Raw genomic sequence first — 16,477 nt, 5'->3', positions numbered from 1 at the left:
TGCTCTGATGATGTGGATTCAGATTTCATTTTAGTGGTTACTGCTGGATGAATTTGGTTTTGCTTTCCCTGTTATTCTTTCATATGATATGGTCATAGCTGCCAAGGTCAGCATTTGTGGTCCTTCCTCAATTGCCCTCAAACTGAATGGCCTCTAAGAGTCAACCCACATTACTTATGGGTCTGAAGTTACATATGGGCTGGGCCAGGTAAGGATGGCTTTGAAAATATCATCAATTTTAGTAAAAACCCATCTGGTTCAGCAGTAACCTTCAGGAAGGGAAACCTCTCCTTTTCTAGGATGATCTCATGTGACTCCAATTCACAGAAATGTGACCGACTCCTGACCGGTCTCTGAAATGGCCCTCCAAGATGGGGAATAAGTAAATGCTGACCTTGGTTATCCCATCTCAGGCCAATAAGGAAAAATAATTAGAGAATTCAGTCCAAGACAGAAACCTGGCACTCAGCATCATTCTGTTTGAATGTAACTATGCTTCCCACAGTTTGTTTTAAGCTGAGTATTAGATTACTTACAGCATGGAAACAGGCCCTTCAGCCCAACAAGTCCACACTGACCCAGACCCCTACACCTAACACTACAGGCAATTTAGCATGGCCAATTCACCTAACCTGTATATTTTTGGACTGTGGAAGGAAACCAGAGCAAACCCACACAGGCACAGGGAGAATGTGCAAACTCTACACAGTCAGTTGCCTGAGGTAGGAATTGAACCCAGGTCTCTGGTGCTGTGAGGCAGCAGTGCTAACCACTGTGCCACCGTGCCACCCATTGTTATTACACCATTCCTTTTAGTCTATTTACCCAATTATTCTTGGCCAGTTTTCCCTCAATGATGTAACTGGCTTTCTTTAAGATTCTGTTTTCAGATTGGTATATATCACTCTCAAATGTACTGCATGGATTCATTATTATTGTCACAATTTCCCAGTGGATCTTTTATGGATACTAATTACAGTTAATTTACATTACTAATTAACCTTGCTTCATCACAGTACTCGGTGGAAAGTAGTTGTGTGGAGTGGGAGAATGAAGTGAGGTGGAGGGAAAGAGGAAGGGGTGATGAGGAGGAGGGTTAGGGAAGGGAGGACTGGTGATGGGGGAGGGTAATAAGATGAGAAGCAGGAGGTTTGAGGAGAGAGGAAGCTGAAGAAGGGAGAGGAATAGAGTAGAGGGGAGGTTTATCCCAGAACAGTGTTTGGACCCTGTTTCTTTCATTACAAATAGTGGCATTTCAGAGAGTCTGTGTTGGCTGCAAAACTTTGCAATGTTGGGGGTTTCATTTAATGTAGAGTCATAGAGATGTACGGCATGGAAACAGACCCTTCGGTCCAACCTGTCCATGCCAACCAGATATCCCAACCCAATCTAGTCCCACCTGCCAGCACCCGGCCCATATCCCTCCAAACCCTTCCTATTCATATACCCATCCAAATGCCTCTTCAATGTTGCAATTGTACCAGCCTCCACTACATCCTCTAGCAGCTCATTCCATCTGTTTAGAAATCGTGTGTAATGGGGTACAGTAGATACTGATGGATTGTCAGGCTGTTATGCTGACTGCTACTCTGAAATGACAATGTATAGGGTTCTGGATTAGTGGTGCTGGAAGAGCACAGCAGTTCAGGCAGCATCCAAATAACTTCGAAATCGACGTTTCGGGCAAAAGCCCTTCATCTTGAAGGTTGCTGCTTGCAGCCTCTGTTGGTGGTGGTTGGATTTGGGGAGACAGGCTCCCTGCCCCTGTTACTGACTTATCAAGATATCTCTGTGTTCGACAGAGTAAGAATTCCTGTGGGCCATTGAACTTGAGGTAATAATTGAAATAGCTTTAGCCTAATCCCGTTTCTGAGCATTTGCCTGTTATTTATTGTTTAAAGTCCCTCCGTTATCAGATACAACTGCAATGGGTTTAGCTGTGAATGAGTTAAACTGATTGCTGGGCAGGAACTGGGGGAGGGGAAATGAGCCGGGTCCATATATGGGCTGGTAGGAGGAGAGAGGATCCTGAAGCTCTGACCCAGCCTGGCTCAGGCACTGAGGGTGTTTCTCCAGACCGAGTGTGCCGGCAAGTGATGACGAGAGAGAGAGAAAGGCAGAGGGGTATAGAAGGATACAGACAAATAATCAGGGGAAGGAGACAGAGGAATAGAGAGAGGGGAGAGAGGGTCGGACGGACGGAGTGAGTGAGTGCTCCTCTGCAGGATCAGTATCGGCATATCCCCCTCTCTCTCTCTCTCTCTGGGCTCTCTCTCTTCTGGGTGTCCGTTTACCGACAGATCCAATATGTTCTCCGTCCACATTTCCAATATCTTCTGCCCCTGAACTGAAATAAGACGCTGCATTGCTGGGATTGAAACAGTGTATGGACATTATGGACAAGTTCCTGAGAGAGGTGAGTGAGCTTCTAGCCTGACCCTGATGGTTAATGGTTCCCCTTTCTCCGTTACATCCCAGCAGTAACAGATCATTAAGTAAACTTCACAATTTCTAGCAACCGGACAGTTTCATCATTGAGGCCACTCGGGATTGTCCGGAACTGTCCCGGGATAAATCCAGCATGGGTCTAGAATTGTCCCAGGACTCGGCTGGGAGTGCCCATCAGGACTGGTCTGGAATTGTCCAGTCTGGGAATGGCTTGGAATTGGTCTGCGATTGGCTGGGGCTTGGCTAGGGGTTGGCCGGGGATTGGTATGGAGCATGATTGGAGTGGGATTGACATGTAATAATTGGGCTGTGGCAAGTTAGAGGTTATGAGAGTATTTGGAACCCGAGATCCCTGTGATTCTGCCCCTTCAACATTCGTAAAATCAGACAATATGGAAGAGGTCCTTTAACCCATCAAACTTGTACCACTGAAAATACACTATGGACACCAGTCCCACTTTCCCACACTAGGCCCATAACCTTCAAGGTTATGACTTTTTAAAGTGATATATTTAAAGGTTGTGAGGTTTCCTTCCTTAACTACCCTCCAAGGCAGTGCATGCCAGGCTCCATCCACTGACTGGGTGAAAAAAAAGTTCCTCAAATTCCTTCCAAACCTTCTGCCTTTCACTTTTTAAAAAAGTGCTCCCTATGAAGGGGAAGAGCTGCTTTCTCTTCACCCTGTGCTTGCCCTTCAGATTCGCATACGCCTCTGTCAGGTCCCCCTCAACTTTCTCTCCTAGAAAGAAAACAGGCTGAACTTATCCAGCCCTTTCCATCACTGAAATGCACCATCCCAGGCAACATCCTGGTGAATCTCCTCTGCACCCCCTCCATTACCATCACATCCTTCCTATGGTATGGGGACCAGAACAATATACAGTACTCCAGCTGTAGCCAAACCAAGGTCCTGTATAGCTCTAATATATCCTTCCTGCTATTATAATTAATGCCTTGACTGATACAGGCAAATGTTGCATATGCCTTCTTAGCTATCCTGTTAACTTGTCCTGCCACCTTCAAGCACCTGTGGACAAGCTCCCAAGATGCCTCTGTTCCTCTGAGCTTCTTCATGTCCTACCATTCATTGAATAATTCCTTTGTTTTCTTAGCTTCTTCCAAAGTGCATCAATCATACTTTCCAGGATTAAATTCCATCTGCCACTGATCTGCCCATCTGACCAATATGTCAATATCATCCTGTAACCTAAGACCTTGCCCTCACTGCCAATGTTTGTGCCATCTGCAAACCTACTTACCATTGCCCACCCTACCCACCCCCAACCTTCTCATCTACATTATTTATAAATATCACAACAATAAGAGACCCAGCACCAATCCATGTGGTATGTCACTGCAGACTGGGCTCCAGTCACACAAAAAGCCTTTTACCACAACCCTGGGTCTCCTACTACAAAACAAATTTTGGATCCAACTCACCAGGTTTCCCTGGATCCCATGAGCTTGAACTTTTTTAGCAGTTTCCCATGTGGGACTATGTTGAGAATCCATATAAACTACATCAACTGCCCTATCCTGATCAACACATCTGGTCACCTCCTCAAAAAATTTTGATGAAATTCATTCGGCATGACCTCTCTTTGACATAGCCATGCTGGCTATCCTTGATCAAACCTTACCTGTCCAAATAGAGATTAATTTTCTCCTTCACTATTTTCTCCACTATCTTCCCTACCACTGTTGTTAAGCTCACTTATCTATAATTCCCAGATCTACTTCTCCCATCCTTCTTGGTAAGTGGAACCACATTAGCCATGCTCCAATTCTCTGGCACTTCCACTGACGCCATAGATGATTAAAAAATTTAGGTCAGGGCCTCTGCATTTCTCTCCCTCATCTCATGCAGCAGCCTGGGATACAACTCATCTAGATCTGGGGATTTGTTCACTTTTAAATGCACCAAAACTCCAATACTTCCTCACTTCTATTACCAATCAAGAACTTCATAGCTCATTTTCTTGAATTCTGTACTTGCAACTTCCTTCTCATGGGTAAAGACAGATTTAAATTACTCATTTACCCACTTTACCAATGTCCTCTGGCTCCGAACATAGATTGCCCCCTTGGTCCCTAATCGATCCTACTCTTTAAAATTTATAGATCCCGTAAATCAGAAACAAAAATAGAAATTGCTGGCAAAACGCAGCATGTCTGGCAGCATCTTGGAGAGAAATCAGTTAACATTTCCGGTCAAGTTGTCAGGAAGAGTTACCCAATCTGAAACTTAAACCCTGATTTCTCTCCACAGATGTTGCCAGACCTGCCAAGCTTTTCCAGCAATTTGTGTTTTTGGATCCTACTCTTTTCTTGGTTATTCTCTTCCCCTTGACTTTATTTGTAGAGTATCTTGGGATTCTTCCTAATCTCAGTGTTATCTCATATCCTCTTTGATTTCCTAACTGCTTTCTTGAGTTTGACTCTGCACTTTCTATATTCCTCTCAGGTGACCGTTGATTTGCTTTGTTTGTGCCTGTTAAAACGCTGTCTTTTCCTTTTTATCCAGTCCTGAATATCTGGATATAGATTTGCTCGCTGAGCTGGACGGTTCGTTTTCAGGCGTTTTGTCACCATACTAGGTACCATCTTCAGTGAGCCTCCGAATGGAACACTGGTGGTGTGGCCTGTTCATATTTATATGTTTGGGTTGGTGATGTCATTTCCTATGACACAAACAGAGACATGCACGATAATTCCTTGAAGCATGGCATTCCAACCAGAATACTATCAACAAACACATTGACTTGGATCCCATTCACCACTCCCTGAGAAAAAGAACAGGAAATTACATCACCATAGGAAATGACATCATCAACTCAAGGAAACCCAAACATATAAATAGAAAGTGGGCTACACCACCAGGGCTTCTTCTGGAGGCTCACTGATGATGTTACCTAGTATGATGATGAAACATCTGAAAACTAACATTCTAGCTCAGTGAGCAAACCCACATCCAGAACCTCAACCTGAGCTACAAATCTTCTCAAAACTCACTAAGTCCTTAATATTCCTCAACATCCAGGGTTCTCTCAGCTTATTGCTGCTACATTTCACCATAAAGGGAACATGTTCTGCCCATATTCTGTCCAGTACCTTTTCGAATGCTTTCCTCTATTCTGCTGAAGATTTACCCTCCACTAGCTATTCCCAGTTTATTTTAGCCAATTTCCTGTTTTATTTTAATAAAATAATCTTCTCTGCGATAATCCAAAAACTCTTTTTTGTAGACCACATTTATCCTTTTCCTTTACAAAATTAAAACAAACAGCGTTGGGTTGCTATCACCAAAATGCTCCCCCACTGTCACCTCAAACACCTGTCCTTCTTTGTTGCTTAGAATTAGGTCCAGTGCTGTTTGAAGAAATATGGCTCCTCTGAACTCTTTATACCGTTACAATTATTATATTGTGGCAGCTGGAATCTCCTATTAACCTGATTGTTATAATTTTTACATCTATCAGTGAATTGGCTACATATCTGCTCCTTAATTACCCACTGACTGTTTCAGGGCCTATTATACATTCCTAACAGTGTGACTGTCCCTTTTTAATTCCCAAATTCTTCCCTTAAAACCTCATTTGATGACCCTTCCAAAATACAGTCTCCCCTTACTGCACTAACTGACTCTCTAACTAACAATACAAGACCACCTCCACTTTTTCATCCTTACCTGTCCTGCTTGATCCTATAGCCTGAAATATTAAGTTGACAGTCTTTTCCCTCCTTCAACTACACCTCAGTATTAGCAACAACACTGCAATTCCATTTGTCAATCCATACAACTCACCTGTTTTACCTCTAATATTCCTGGCATTAAAATAGAGGCCGTTTATCTTTATCTTACTCAGTTGAGGCAAACATGGCTGAACCAGGTCTGCCTTGGTTCCATTTGAAAGCTATGTTACCATTGAACACAGGAACACACAAACACCATTTTGTGCCAAACATGGTGCCAAATTAAACTAATCCCTTCTGCCTGTTCTTGGTCTATATCTCTCCATTCCTTGCATATTCATATCCTTATCTAAAATAATAAATGCCCCTATTGTATCGGCCTCCATCTGGCAATGTGTTCCACACTCCTACCACTCTGTGTAAAATAACTTGCACCTCACATCTCCTTTGAAATATCTCCCTCTCACCTTAAATGTATGTAACCTGGTAATAGACATTTTAACTCTGGGAAAAAGATTCTGACCATCAACTCTATCTATACATTTCATAATTTTATAGACTTCTATCAAGACCCCCTCAGCCTCTGTTGCTCCAGAGAAAATGACCCGAGTTTTTCTAGCCTCTCCTTATAGCTCATACCCTCTAATCCAGGCAGCATCCTGGTAAATCTCTTATGCACCTTCTCCAAAACCTCCACATTCTTCCTGTAATGCGATGATCAGAATTGAATGCAATACTCTTAAGTGTGGCCTAACCAAAGTCTTATAAAGCTGCAAAATTTCAACCTTGCTGTTGTACTCAATTCCCTGACCAATAAAGGCAAACATGCTTTCTTCACCACCCTATCTACTCATGTGGCCACTTTCAGGGAGCTATGGACTTGAACCCCAAGTTCCCTCTGTACATCAATTCTGTTCAGGGTCCTGCCATTAATTGTGTACTTTCCTTAAACATTTGATCTCCCAAAGTGCAGCAGCTTGCACTTATTCAGATTAAACTTCATCTACCATTTCTCAGCTCATATCTGCAACCGATATATATCCTTTGACAACTTTTTACGCGATTCACAACTCCACCAATCTTTGAACTATTGAACTAACAGTGTCCCTTGCCCTGCTGGAATAGTTTAAACTCCTCTCATCAGCATGACCAAACCCTCCCGCAAGGATCTTAGCCCCATTCTGGTTCAGGTACAGACTGTCCTGCTTGTAGAGGTACTGTCTTTCTGAAAAACTGTCCCAGTGATCCAAGGGATCATTAAAGAGTTCAAACCATGCAGCAGAAGTGACTTCATAGAAAAATAGGCCAGAAGATCTGTACTGACAGAGCTCCCCATCAGTACTTAGGAGGTACTACACTCTCAGTACTGAGGGAGGGCAGCATTGCTGGAGGGTCAGTGCTGAGTGCACACCACTTTGCTAGAGGGTCAGTACTGAGGGAACACCACGCTATTAGAGGGTCAGTACTGAGGGAGTGCTGCACTGTTGGAGGGTCAGTACTGAGGGAGTGCCACACTATTGCCTGAGATGAAAAGTCTCTCTGATGAGAAGAGACTGAATAAGCTGAGTTTGTTTTCTTTGGAGCAGAGGATGTTGAGGATGATCTGAATGAGAGGTATAGAATTATGAGCGGCATCAAGAGGGTAGACCATGAGAATGTTTTCCCCCATGACAACATGTCAGTAAGATCACAAGATACAGGAGCAGAACTAGGCCAATCTGCTGATCACATTCGATCATGGCTGATATGTTTCTCTACCCCATTCTCCTGCTTTCTCATTGTAACCCTTGATGCCCTTACTAATCAAGAAGTTACCTACCTCTGAGTTAATTACATTATATGATAGAATTCACCCTATAGTTTGAGAGGGAGAGCTGAAATCGCATGTAACGGTATTATGCTTGAGTAAAGGTAACTACAATGACATGATGAGGGAGCTGGCCAGAATTGATTGGAAGTCGAGCTGAGCAGGGAAGAGGGTGTAGTAGTAATAGAAGGAGTTTCTGGGTAAATTTGGGAGGCACAGCAGAAATTCATTCCAACGAAGAAGAAACCTATTAAGGGGAGAATGAGGCAACAATGGCTGACAAGGGAAGTCAGGGATAGCATACCAGCAAAAGAAAAAGCTTACAATGTGAAGATTAGTAGGAAGCCAGAAGATTGGGGAGGCTTTAAAAACCAACAGAGGATAACTTAAAAAAAAACAATAAGGGGGGGAGAAGGTGAATTATGAGGGTAAGCTAGCTAGTAATGTAAAAGGAGATTGCAAGAGTTTTTTTGACAAGTGTGAGACAGAGGCAAGAGTGGACATTGGACACTGGAAAGTGAAGCTGGGAATGTGGTAATGGGGAACAAATAAATGGCAGAGAAATTAAGTAGGTACTTTGCATTAGTTTTCAATGGAAGACACCATTAGCGTACCAGAATTTCAAAAGAGTCGAGGCAGAGGTAAGTGTAGTAGTCATCGCTGAGGAGAAGATGCTAAGGAAGCTGAAAGGTCTGAAGATGGGATAAATCACTACATCCAATGAGCTGATGGAGAAAGCTGAGGGGATTGTGGAGGTATTGAAAACAGGGTAAAAACAAGGACTGCAGATGCTGGAAACCAGATTCTAGATTAGAGTGGTGCTGGAAAAGCACAACAGTTCAGGCAGCATCCGAGGAGCAGGAAAATTGATGTTTCAGGCAAAAGCCCTTCATCAGGAATAGAGCTATTCCCAATGAAGGGCTTTTGCCCGAAATGTCGATTTTCCTGCTCCTCGGATGCTGCCTGAACTGTGGTATTGGTGGTGATCTATTAGAAATCACTGGAGTCAGGGAGGGACCTGTAGGACTGGAAAATGGCTAATGTAACACTCCTGTTTAAGGAGGAATGGAGGCAGAAGACAGGAAATTGTAGGCCAGTTACCCTGACATTATTTGTTAGTAAGACTTGAGAGTCCATTTTAAGGACGAGATTGCAGAGTACTTGGAAGTGCTTGGTAAACGGCTTTTTCTAGAGGAGGTCATGCCTGACAAATCTGTTAGAATTCTTTGAGGTAATGAGCAAGCTGGACATGATTATTTGGATTTACAGAAGGCCTTAAACACAGGAGGCTGCTAAATAAGATGAACCCATGGTATAAGGGGCAAGTTACTGACAGGGATAGTAGATTGGCAGAAAGCAAAGAGCAAGGATAAAAGGGTGTTTTTCAGGATGGCAGCTGGTGACTAGTGGAGTTCCTCAGGAAGGTAAAACAATGACTGCAGATGCTGAAAATCAAATACTGGATTAGTGGTGCTGGAAGAGCACAGCAGTTCAGGCAGCATCCAACGAGCAGCGAAATCAACGTTTCGGGCAAAAGCCCTTCATCAGGAATAAAGGCAGTGAGCCTGAAGCATGGAGAGATAAGCTAGAGGAGGGTGGGGGTGGGGAGAGAGTAGCATAGAGTACAATGGATGAGTGGGGGAGGGGATGAAGGTGATAGGTCAAGGAGGAGAGGGTGGAGTGGATAGGTGGAAAAGAAGATAGGCAGGTCGGACAAGTCAAGGAGACAGTAACTGAGCTGGAAGTTTGAAACTAGGATGAGGTGGGGGAAGGGGAAATGAGGAAGCTGTTGAAGTCCACATTGATGCCCTGGGGTTGAAGTGTTCCGAGGCGGAAGATGAGGCGTTCTTCCTCCAGGCGTCGGGTGGTGAGGGAGCGGCGGTGAAGGAGGCCCAGGACCTCCATGTCCTCGGCAGAGTGGGAGGGGGAGTTGAAATGTTGGGCCACGGGGCGGTTTGGTTGATTGGTGCGGGTGTCTCGGAGATGTTCCCTAAAGCGCTCTGCTAGGAGGCGCCCAGTCTCCCCAATGTAGAGGAGACCACATCGGGAGCAACGGATACAATAAATGATATTGGTGGATGTGCAGGTGAAACTTTGATGGATGTGGAAGGCTCCTTTAGGGCCTTGGATAGAGGTGAGGGAGGAGGTGTGGACACAGGTTTTACAGTTCCTGCGGTGGCAGGGGAAAGTGCCAGAATGGGAGGGTGGGTCGTAGGGGGGTGTGGACCTGACCAGGTAGTCACGGAGGGAACGGTCTTTGCGGAAGGCGGAAAGGGGTGGGGAGGGAAATATATCCCTGGTGGTGGGGTCTTTTTGGAGGTGGTGGAAATGTCGGTGGATGATTTGGTTGATGCGAAGGTTTGTAGGGTGGAAGGTGAGCACCAGGGGCGTTCTGTCCTTGTTATGGTTGGAGGGGTGGGGTCTGAGGGCGGAGGTGCGGGATGTGGACGAGATGCGTTGGAGGGCATCTTTAACCACGTGGGAAGGGAAATTGCGGTCTCTAAAGAAGGAGGCCATCTGGTGTGTCCTATGGTGGAACTTGTCCTCCTGGGAGCAGATACGGCGGAGGCGGAGAAATTGGGAATACGGGATGGCATTTTTGCAAGAGGTAGGGTGGGAAGAGGTGTAATCCAGGTAGCTATGGGAGTCAGTGGGTTTGTAAAAAATGTCAGTGTCACGTCGGTCGTCACTAATGGAGATGGAGAGGTCCAGGAAGGGGAGCGAGGTGTCAGAGATAGTCCAGGTAAATTTAAGGTCAGGGTGGAATGTGTTGGTGAAGTTGATGAATTGCTCAACCTCCTCACGGGAGCACGAGGTGGCGCCAATGCAGTCATCAATGTAGCGGAGGAAGAGGTGGGGAGTGGTGCCGGTGTAATTACGGAAGATCAACTGTTCTACATAGCCAACAAAGAGACAGGCATAGCTGGGGCCCATACGTGTGCCCATGGCTACACCTTTGGTCTGGAGGAAGTGGAGTTCCTCAGGAGTCAGTGCTGGGACCATTCACATTATACATTAATGATCTGGATGAAGGAAGTGAGAACATTGTCGCTAAGTTTGGAGCTGACACAAAGATAACTGAAGGGACATCCTCACAACACCTTCTACTGCAACTGTAGAAGGTGTAATATCTGTCCATTTATCTCCCTCCTCCTCACTATTCAAGGACCCAAACAGACCTGCCAGTTGTAGCAGCACTTTACCTGCACAATGTAGTCTGCTCTACACTGGGGAAATGAAGTTTAGACTGAGTGACCGCTTTGCAGAACACTTGCATTCTGTTTGCAAAAAAAACCCCTGAATTTCCAGTTGCCTGCGGTCTGAAGTGGCCTGGAAGAAGGGTTACACACAAACCTCTTGATGCTGCCTGGCTTGCTGTGTTCTTCCTGCCCGAGAGTGTGGTGCTGGAAAATGACAGCAGGCCAGGCAGCATCTGAAGAGCAGGTGAATCGATGCTTCAGGCATAAGCCCTTCATTAAGAATGATTCCTGATGAAGGGTTTATGCCCAAAACGTTGATTCTCCTGCTTCTCAGATGCTACCTGACCTGTTGTGATTTTGTAGCACCACACTCTCGACTCTAATCTCCAGCATCTGCAGTCCTCACTTTCTTTCTGTGTACTCCATGCCTCCTGCTTGTCTACCTTGGAAATCAATGTAGAACAGTACAGGCCATTCAGCCCTTGATATTGTGCTAACCTTTTATCCTACCCAATGATCAGACTAACCTACATACCCTTTATTGTATGATCTTCCATGTATCTGCCTCTACTATCACTGCTGAAAATGTGTTGCTGGAAAAGCGCAGCAGGTCAGGCAGCATCCAAGGAGCAGGAGAATCGACATCTCGGGCATCATTTTCAGCTCTGATCTCCAGCATCTGCAGTCCTCACTTTCTCCTCTACTACCACTGCTGGCATCTGCAGTTTTTTTTGTCTCTAACCAACATCTCTGCCTCATGCTTGCTGCAGTGTCCAGTGAAGCTCAGCACAAGCTGGAAGAACAGCACCTCATTTTCCACTTGGGGATCCTGCAGCCTTTCAGACTCAATACCAAGTTCAATAACTTTCAGGCTTGAGCTCTCCCATGTCCTTATCCCAACCCCCACACATCAGGACTTGTTATCACACAGTCTGCTATTACATTGTTAGCTTGTAACAGTCCCCATTAACAGCTATTCACCCTCCTAACCAGAGTGTTATCAACACATTTGTCTGTCCAACTGTTCTTCTCTTTGGGCTCTGTCCCTACCTGTCATTTAGTCCTTACTCCCTCCCCCCACCCTACCTTCTGTGTACAAACAGACATTTTCTGAGCCACCATCAATTCTGAGGAAGGGTCACTCGACCTGAAATGTTAACTCTGATTTCTTTTCAGAAATGCTGCCAGACCTGCTGAGCTTTTCCAGCAATTTCTATTTTTGTCTCAAGGGACAGGGTGGTACGTGTATGGAATGAGCTGCCAGAGGAAGTGGTGGAGGCTGGTACAATTGCAACATTTAAGAGGTATTTGGATGGGTATATGAATAGGAAGAGTTTGGAACGATATGGGCCGGGTGTGGCAGGTGGGAGTAGATTGGGTTGGGATATCTAGTCGGCGTGGACAGGTTGGACCGAAGGGTTTGTTTCCTTGCTGTACATCTCTATGACTCTATGACAGGTAGCGCTAAGGAAACGGGTAGCTGCAGAAGGACTTAGACAGGCTAGGATTGTGGGCAAAAAAGTGGCAGATAGAGTACAATATGGGAAAGTGTGAGGTTATACACTTTGGTAAGAAGAATAGGCTGAGACTTTAGGAAGGCAAGTGAAATGGGAGAGGAACAGACAATATGGGAAGGTATTTAACTGGGGAAGGGAAATTATAATGCAATTAGAACATAGAACAAAGAAAAGTACAGCATAGAACAGGCCCTTTGGCCCACGATGTTGTGCCAAGGTTTAATCCTAATGTAAAATATAGTAACTTAACCTCAACTCACTGCTCTCTATGTGCCTGTCCAGCAGTCACTTCAATATCCCGAATGACCCTTGATGTAGATATTCGCTGTGTTGTCACAGCTTCCAGGCCAAAGTGTCACAGGGTCTTACAGGGCTCCAGCTCATCAGGTCTGTAGCAGTTAAAACAACCACCTAACTGTTCTAATCCAATTTTATAGCATTTGGCATGGAGCCTTTTATGCCTTGGTATTGCAAGTACACTGTAAATACTCCTTCAGTGTGATGAGGGTCTCTATATCTCCCACCCTTTGAGTTCCATATTCCCACTTTGCTGTGGAAAGGTGCAGTCACCTTGTTGGGTGTTTATTATAGGCCCCCCAATAGCAGCAGAGATGTGGAGAAACAGATTGGGAAACAGATTTTGGAAAGGTGCAGAAGCCACAGGGTCGTAGTCATGGGCGACTTCAACTTCCCAAATATTGATTGGAAGCTCTTTAGATCAAGTAGATTGGATGGGGCGGTGTTTGTGCAGTGTGTCCAGGAAGCTTTTCTAACGCAGTATGTAGATTGTCCAACCAGAGGGGAGGCCATATTGGATTTGGTACTCGGTAACGAACCGGGACAAGTGGTGGGCTTGTTAGTGGGTGAACATTTTGGTGATGGCGACCACAATTCTGTGACTTTCACCTTGGTTATGGAGAGAGATAGGTGCGCACAACAAGGAAGTTTTTACAATTGGGGGAAGGGAAATTACGATGCTGTAAGACAGGATTTGAGGAGCATACGTTGGGAGCATAGGCTGTCAGGGAAGGATGTGGTAGAAATGTGGGACTTTTTCAAGGAGCAGATACGACGTGTCCTTGATATGTATGTACCGATCAGGCAGGAAAGAAATGGTCGTGTGAGGGAGCCTTGGTTGACGAGGGAGGTTGAATGTCTAGTAAAGAGGAAGAAGGAGGCTTACATAAGGTTGAGGAAACAAGGTTCAGACAGAGCAGTGGAGGGATACAGGATAGCCAGGAGGGAGCTGAAGAAAGGGATTAGGAGAGCTAAGAGAGGCCATGAAAAATCCCTGGCGGATAGGATCAAGGATAACCCCAAGGCATTCTATGCGTATGTGAGAAACCTGAGAATGACGAGAACGAGGGTAGGTCCGATCAAGGACAGTGGTGGGAGACTGTGTATTGAGTCGGAAGAGATAGGAGAGGTCTTGAACAAGTACTTCTCTTCAGTATTTACGAACGAGAGGGACCGTATTGTTGAAGAGGAGAGTGTGAAACGGACTGATAAGCTAGAAGAGATACCTGTTAGGAAGGAAGATGTGTTGGACATTTTGAACAACTTGAGGATAGACAAGTCCCCCGGGCCTGACGGGATATATCCTAGGATTATGTGGGAAGCAAGAGAGGAAATTGCAGTACCGTTGGCAATGATCTTCTCGTCTTCACTGGCAACTGGGGTGGTACCAGGGGACTGGAGAGTAGCGAATGTTGTGCCCCTGTTCAAAAAAGGGAATAGGGATAACCCCGGGAATTACAGGCCAGTTAGTCTTACTTCTGTGGTAGGCAAAGTAATGGAAAGGGTACTGAGGGATAGGATTTACGAGTATCTGGAAAGACACTGCTTGATTAGGGACAGCCAGCACGGATTTGTGAAGGGTAGGTCTTGCCTTACAAGTCTTATTGAATTCTTCGAGGAGGTGACCAAGCATGTGGATGAGGGTAGAGCAGTGGATGTAGTGTACATGGATTTTAGTAAGGCATTTGATAAGGTTCCCCATGGTAGGCTTATGTAGAAAGTCAGGAGGCATGGGATAGAGGGAAATTTGGCCAATTGGATAGAAAACTGGCTAACCGGTCGAAGTCAGAGAGTGGTGGTAGATGGTAAATATTCAGCATGGAGTCCAGTTACAAGTGGAGTTCCGCAGGGATCAGTTCTGGGTCCTCTGCTGTTTGTAATTTTTATTAATGACTTAGAGGAGGGAGTCGAAGGGTGGGTCAGTAAATTTGCAGATGATACAAAGATAGGTGGAGTTGTGGACAGTGAGGAGGGCTGTTGTCGGCTGCAGAGGGACTTAGATATGATGCAGAGCTGGGCTGAGGAGTGGCAGATGGAGTTCAACCCTGCCAAGTGTGAGGTTGTCCATTTTGGAAGAACAAATAAGAATGCGGAATACAGGGTTAATGGTAGGGTTCTTGGTCAGGTGGAGGAACAGAGGGATCTTGGGGTCTATGTACATAGATCTTTGAAGGTTGCCACTCAGGTGGATAGAGTTTGTAAGAAGGCCTATGGAGTATTATCGTTCATTAGCAGAGGGATTGAATTCAAGAGTCGTGAGGTGATGTTGCAGCTGTACAGGACTTTGGTTAGGCCACATTTGGAGTACTGTGTGCAGTTCTGGTCGCCTCACTTTAGGAAAGATGTGGAAGCTTTGGAGAGGGTGCAGAGAAGATTTACCAGGATGTTGCCTGGAATGGAGAGTAGGTCGTACGAGGATAGGTTGAGAGTTCTCGGCCTTTTCTCGTTGGAACGGCGAAGGATGAGGGGTGACTTGATAGAGGTTTATAAGATGATCAGAGGAATAGATAGAGTAGACAGTCAGAAACTTTTTCCCCGGGTACAACAGAGTGTTACAAGGGGACATAAATTTAAGGTGAAGGGTGGAAGGTATAGGGGAGATGTCAGGGGTGGGTTCTTTACCCAGAGAGTGGTGGGGGCATGGAATGCGCTGCCCGTGGGAGTGGTAGAGTCAGATTCATTGGCGACCTTTAAGCGACATTTGGATAGGTACATGGATGGGTGCTTAATCTAGGATAGAAGTTCGGCACAACATCGTGGGCCGAAGGGCCTGTTCTGTGCTGTATTGTTCTATGTTCTATCTATGTTCTAAAACGTTTTTCCTCACATCACATTCACTTGAAATCTTGAGCCGCTCTCCTTAAATCTATGTCCTCTGGTCATTGGTCCCTTCCTTAAGAGGAAAAGTTTCTTCCAACTGACTGTGTGCCCTCACAATTTTATACATCTGAGTCATGTGCCTTTCTCAGTCTCCTTCAGTAAAAACATCTCTCTCCATAACTAAAACTCTGTAACCCAGGCAACATCCTGGTAAATCTTCCCTGCATCCTCTCCAGTGCAATCACATCCAGAAAAGCTGAAAATTGGATTCGTTTAGTCAAACCTTCATGTAATCTATGTGGATTTCAGTAAGGCCTTTCATCAAGTGCCACATGGGAGACTGTTAAAGAAGCTGAAAGCACATGTGATCCAGGGTAACTTAAATTGAATTGAATTGAATTGATTGTCACGTGTATTGAGGCACAGTGAAAAGCTTTGTCTTGAGAGGAATACAGGCAGATCGCAGAGTTAAGTAGCATAGATAGTAAATAATAGGTAAACAGTGGCAAAAACAAAAACACAGGTACAGGTGAATGTTAAAAGATTGTGAGTCCATTCAATATTCTAACAACAGTAGGGTAGAAACTGTTTCGAAACCGGCTGGTGCATGTATTCAGGTTTCTGTACCTTCTCCCCGATGGTAGAGGTTGTAAAAAACATTGCCAGGGTGGGATGGATCTTTGAGAGTGCTGGTG

At 45.1% G+C, this 16,477-nt stretch overlaps 1 protein-coding gene across 1 annotated transcript in view; it reads left to right on the top strand.

Annotated features, from left to right (window-relative positions):
* Positions 1–2,028: 2,028 nt before the first annotated feature.
* The window catches only part of LOC140482516 (unconventional myosin-X-like), a 256,377-nt gene continuing 241,928 nt past the window's right edge, over positions 2,029–16,477 (top strand). The window contains exon 1 of the mRNA XM_072580068.1: positions 2,029–2,416. Coding sequence (XP_072436169.1) covers positions 2,387–2,416 — 30 coding nt within the window. The 5' untranslated portion in view covers positions 2,029–2,386. The remainder of the gene's footprint in view (positions 2,417–16,477) is intronic.

This window comes from Chiloscyllium punctatum, chromosome 10 (genome assembly GCF_047496795.1).
Source record: "Chiloscyllium punctatum isolate Juve2018m chromosome 10, sChiPun1.3, whole genome shotgun sequence".
Classification (NCBI taxonomy): domain Eukaryota; kingdom Metazoa; phylum Chordata; class Chondrichthyes; order Orectolobiformes; family Hemiscylliidae; genus Chiloscyllium; species Chiloscyllium punctatum.
The sequence above is the reverse complement of the archived record's forward strand: the minus strand, read 5'-3'. Positions and strand labels throughout refer to the sequence as shown.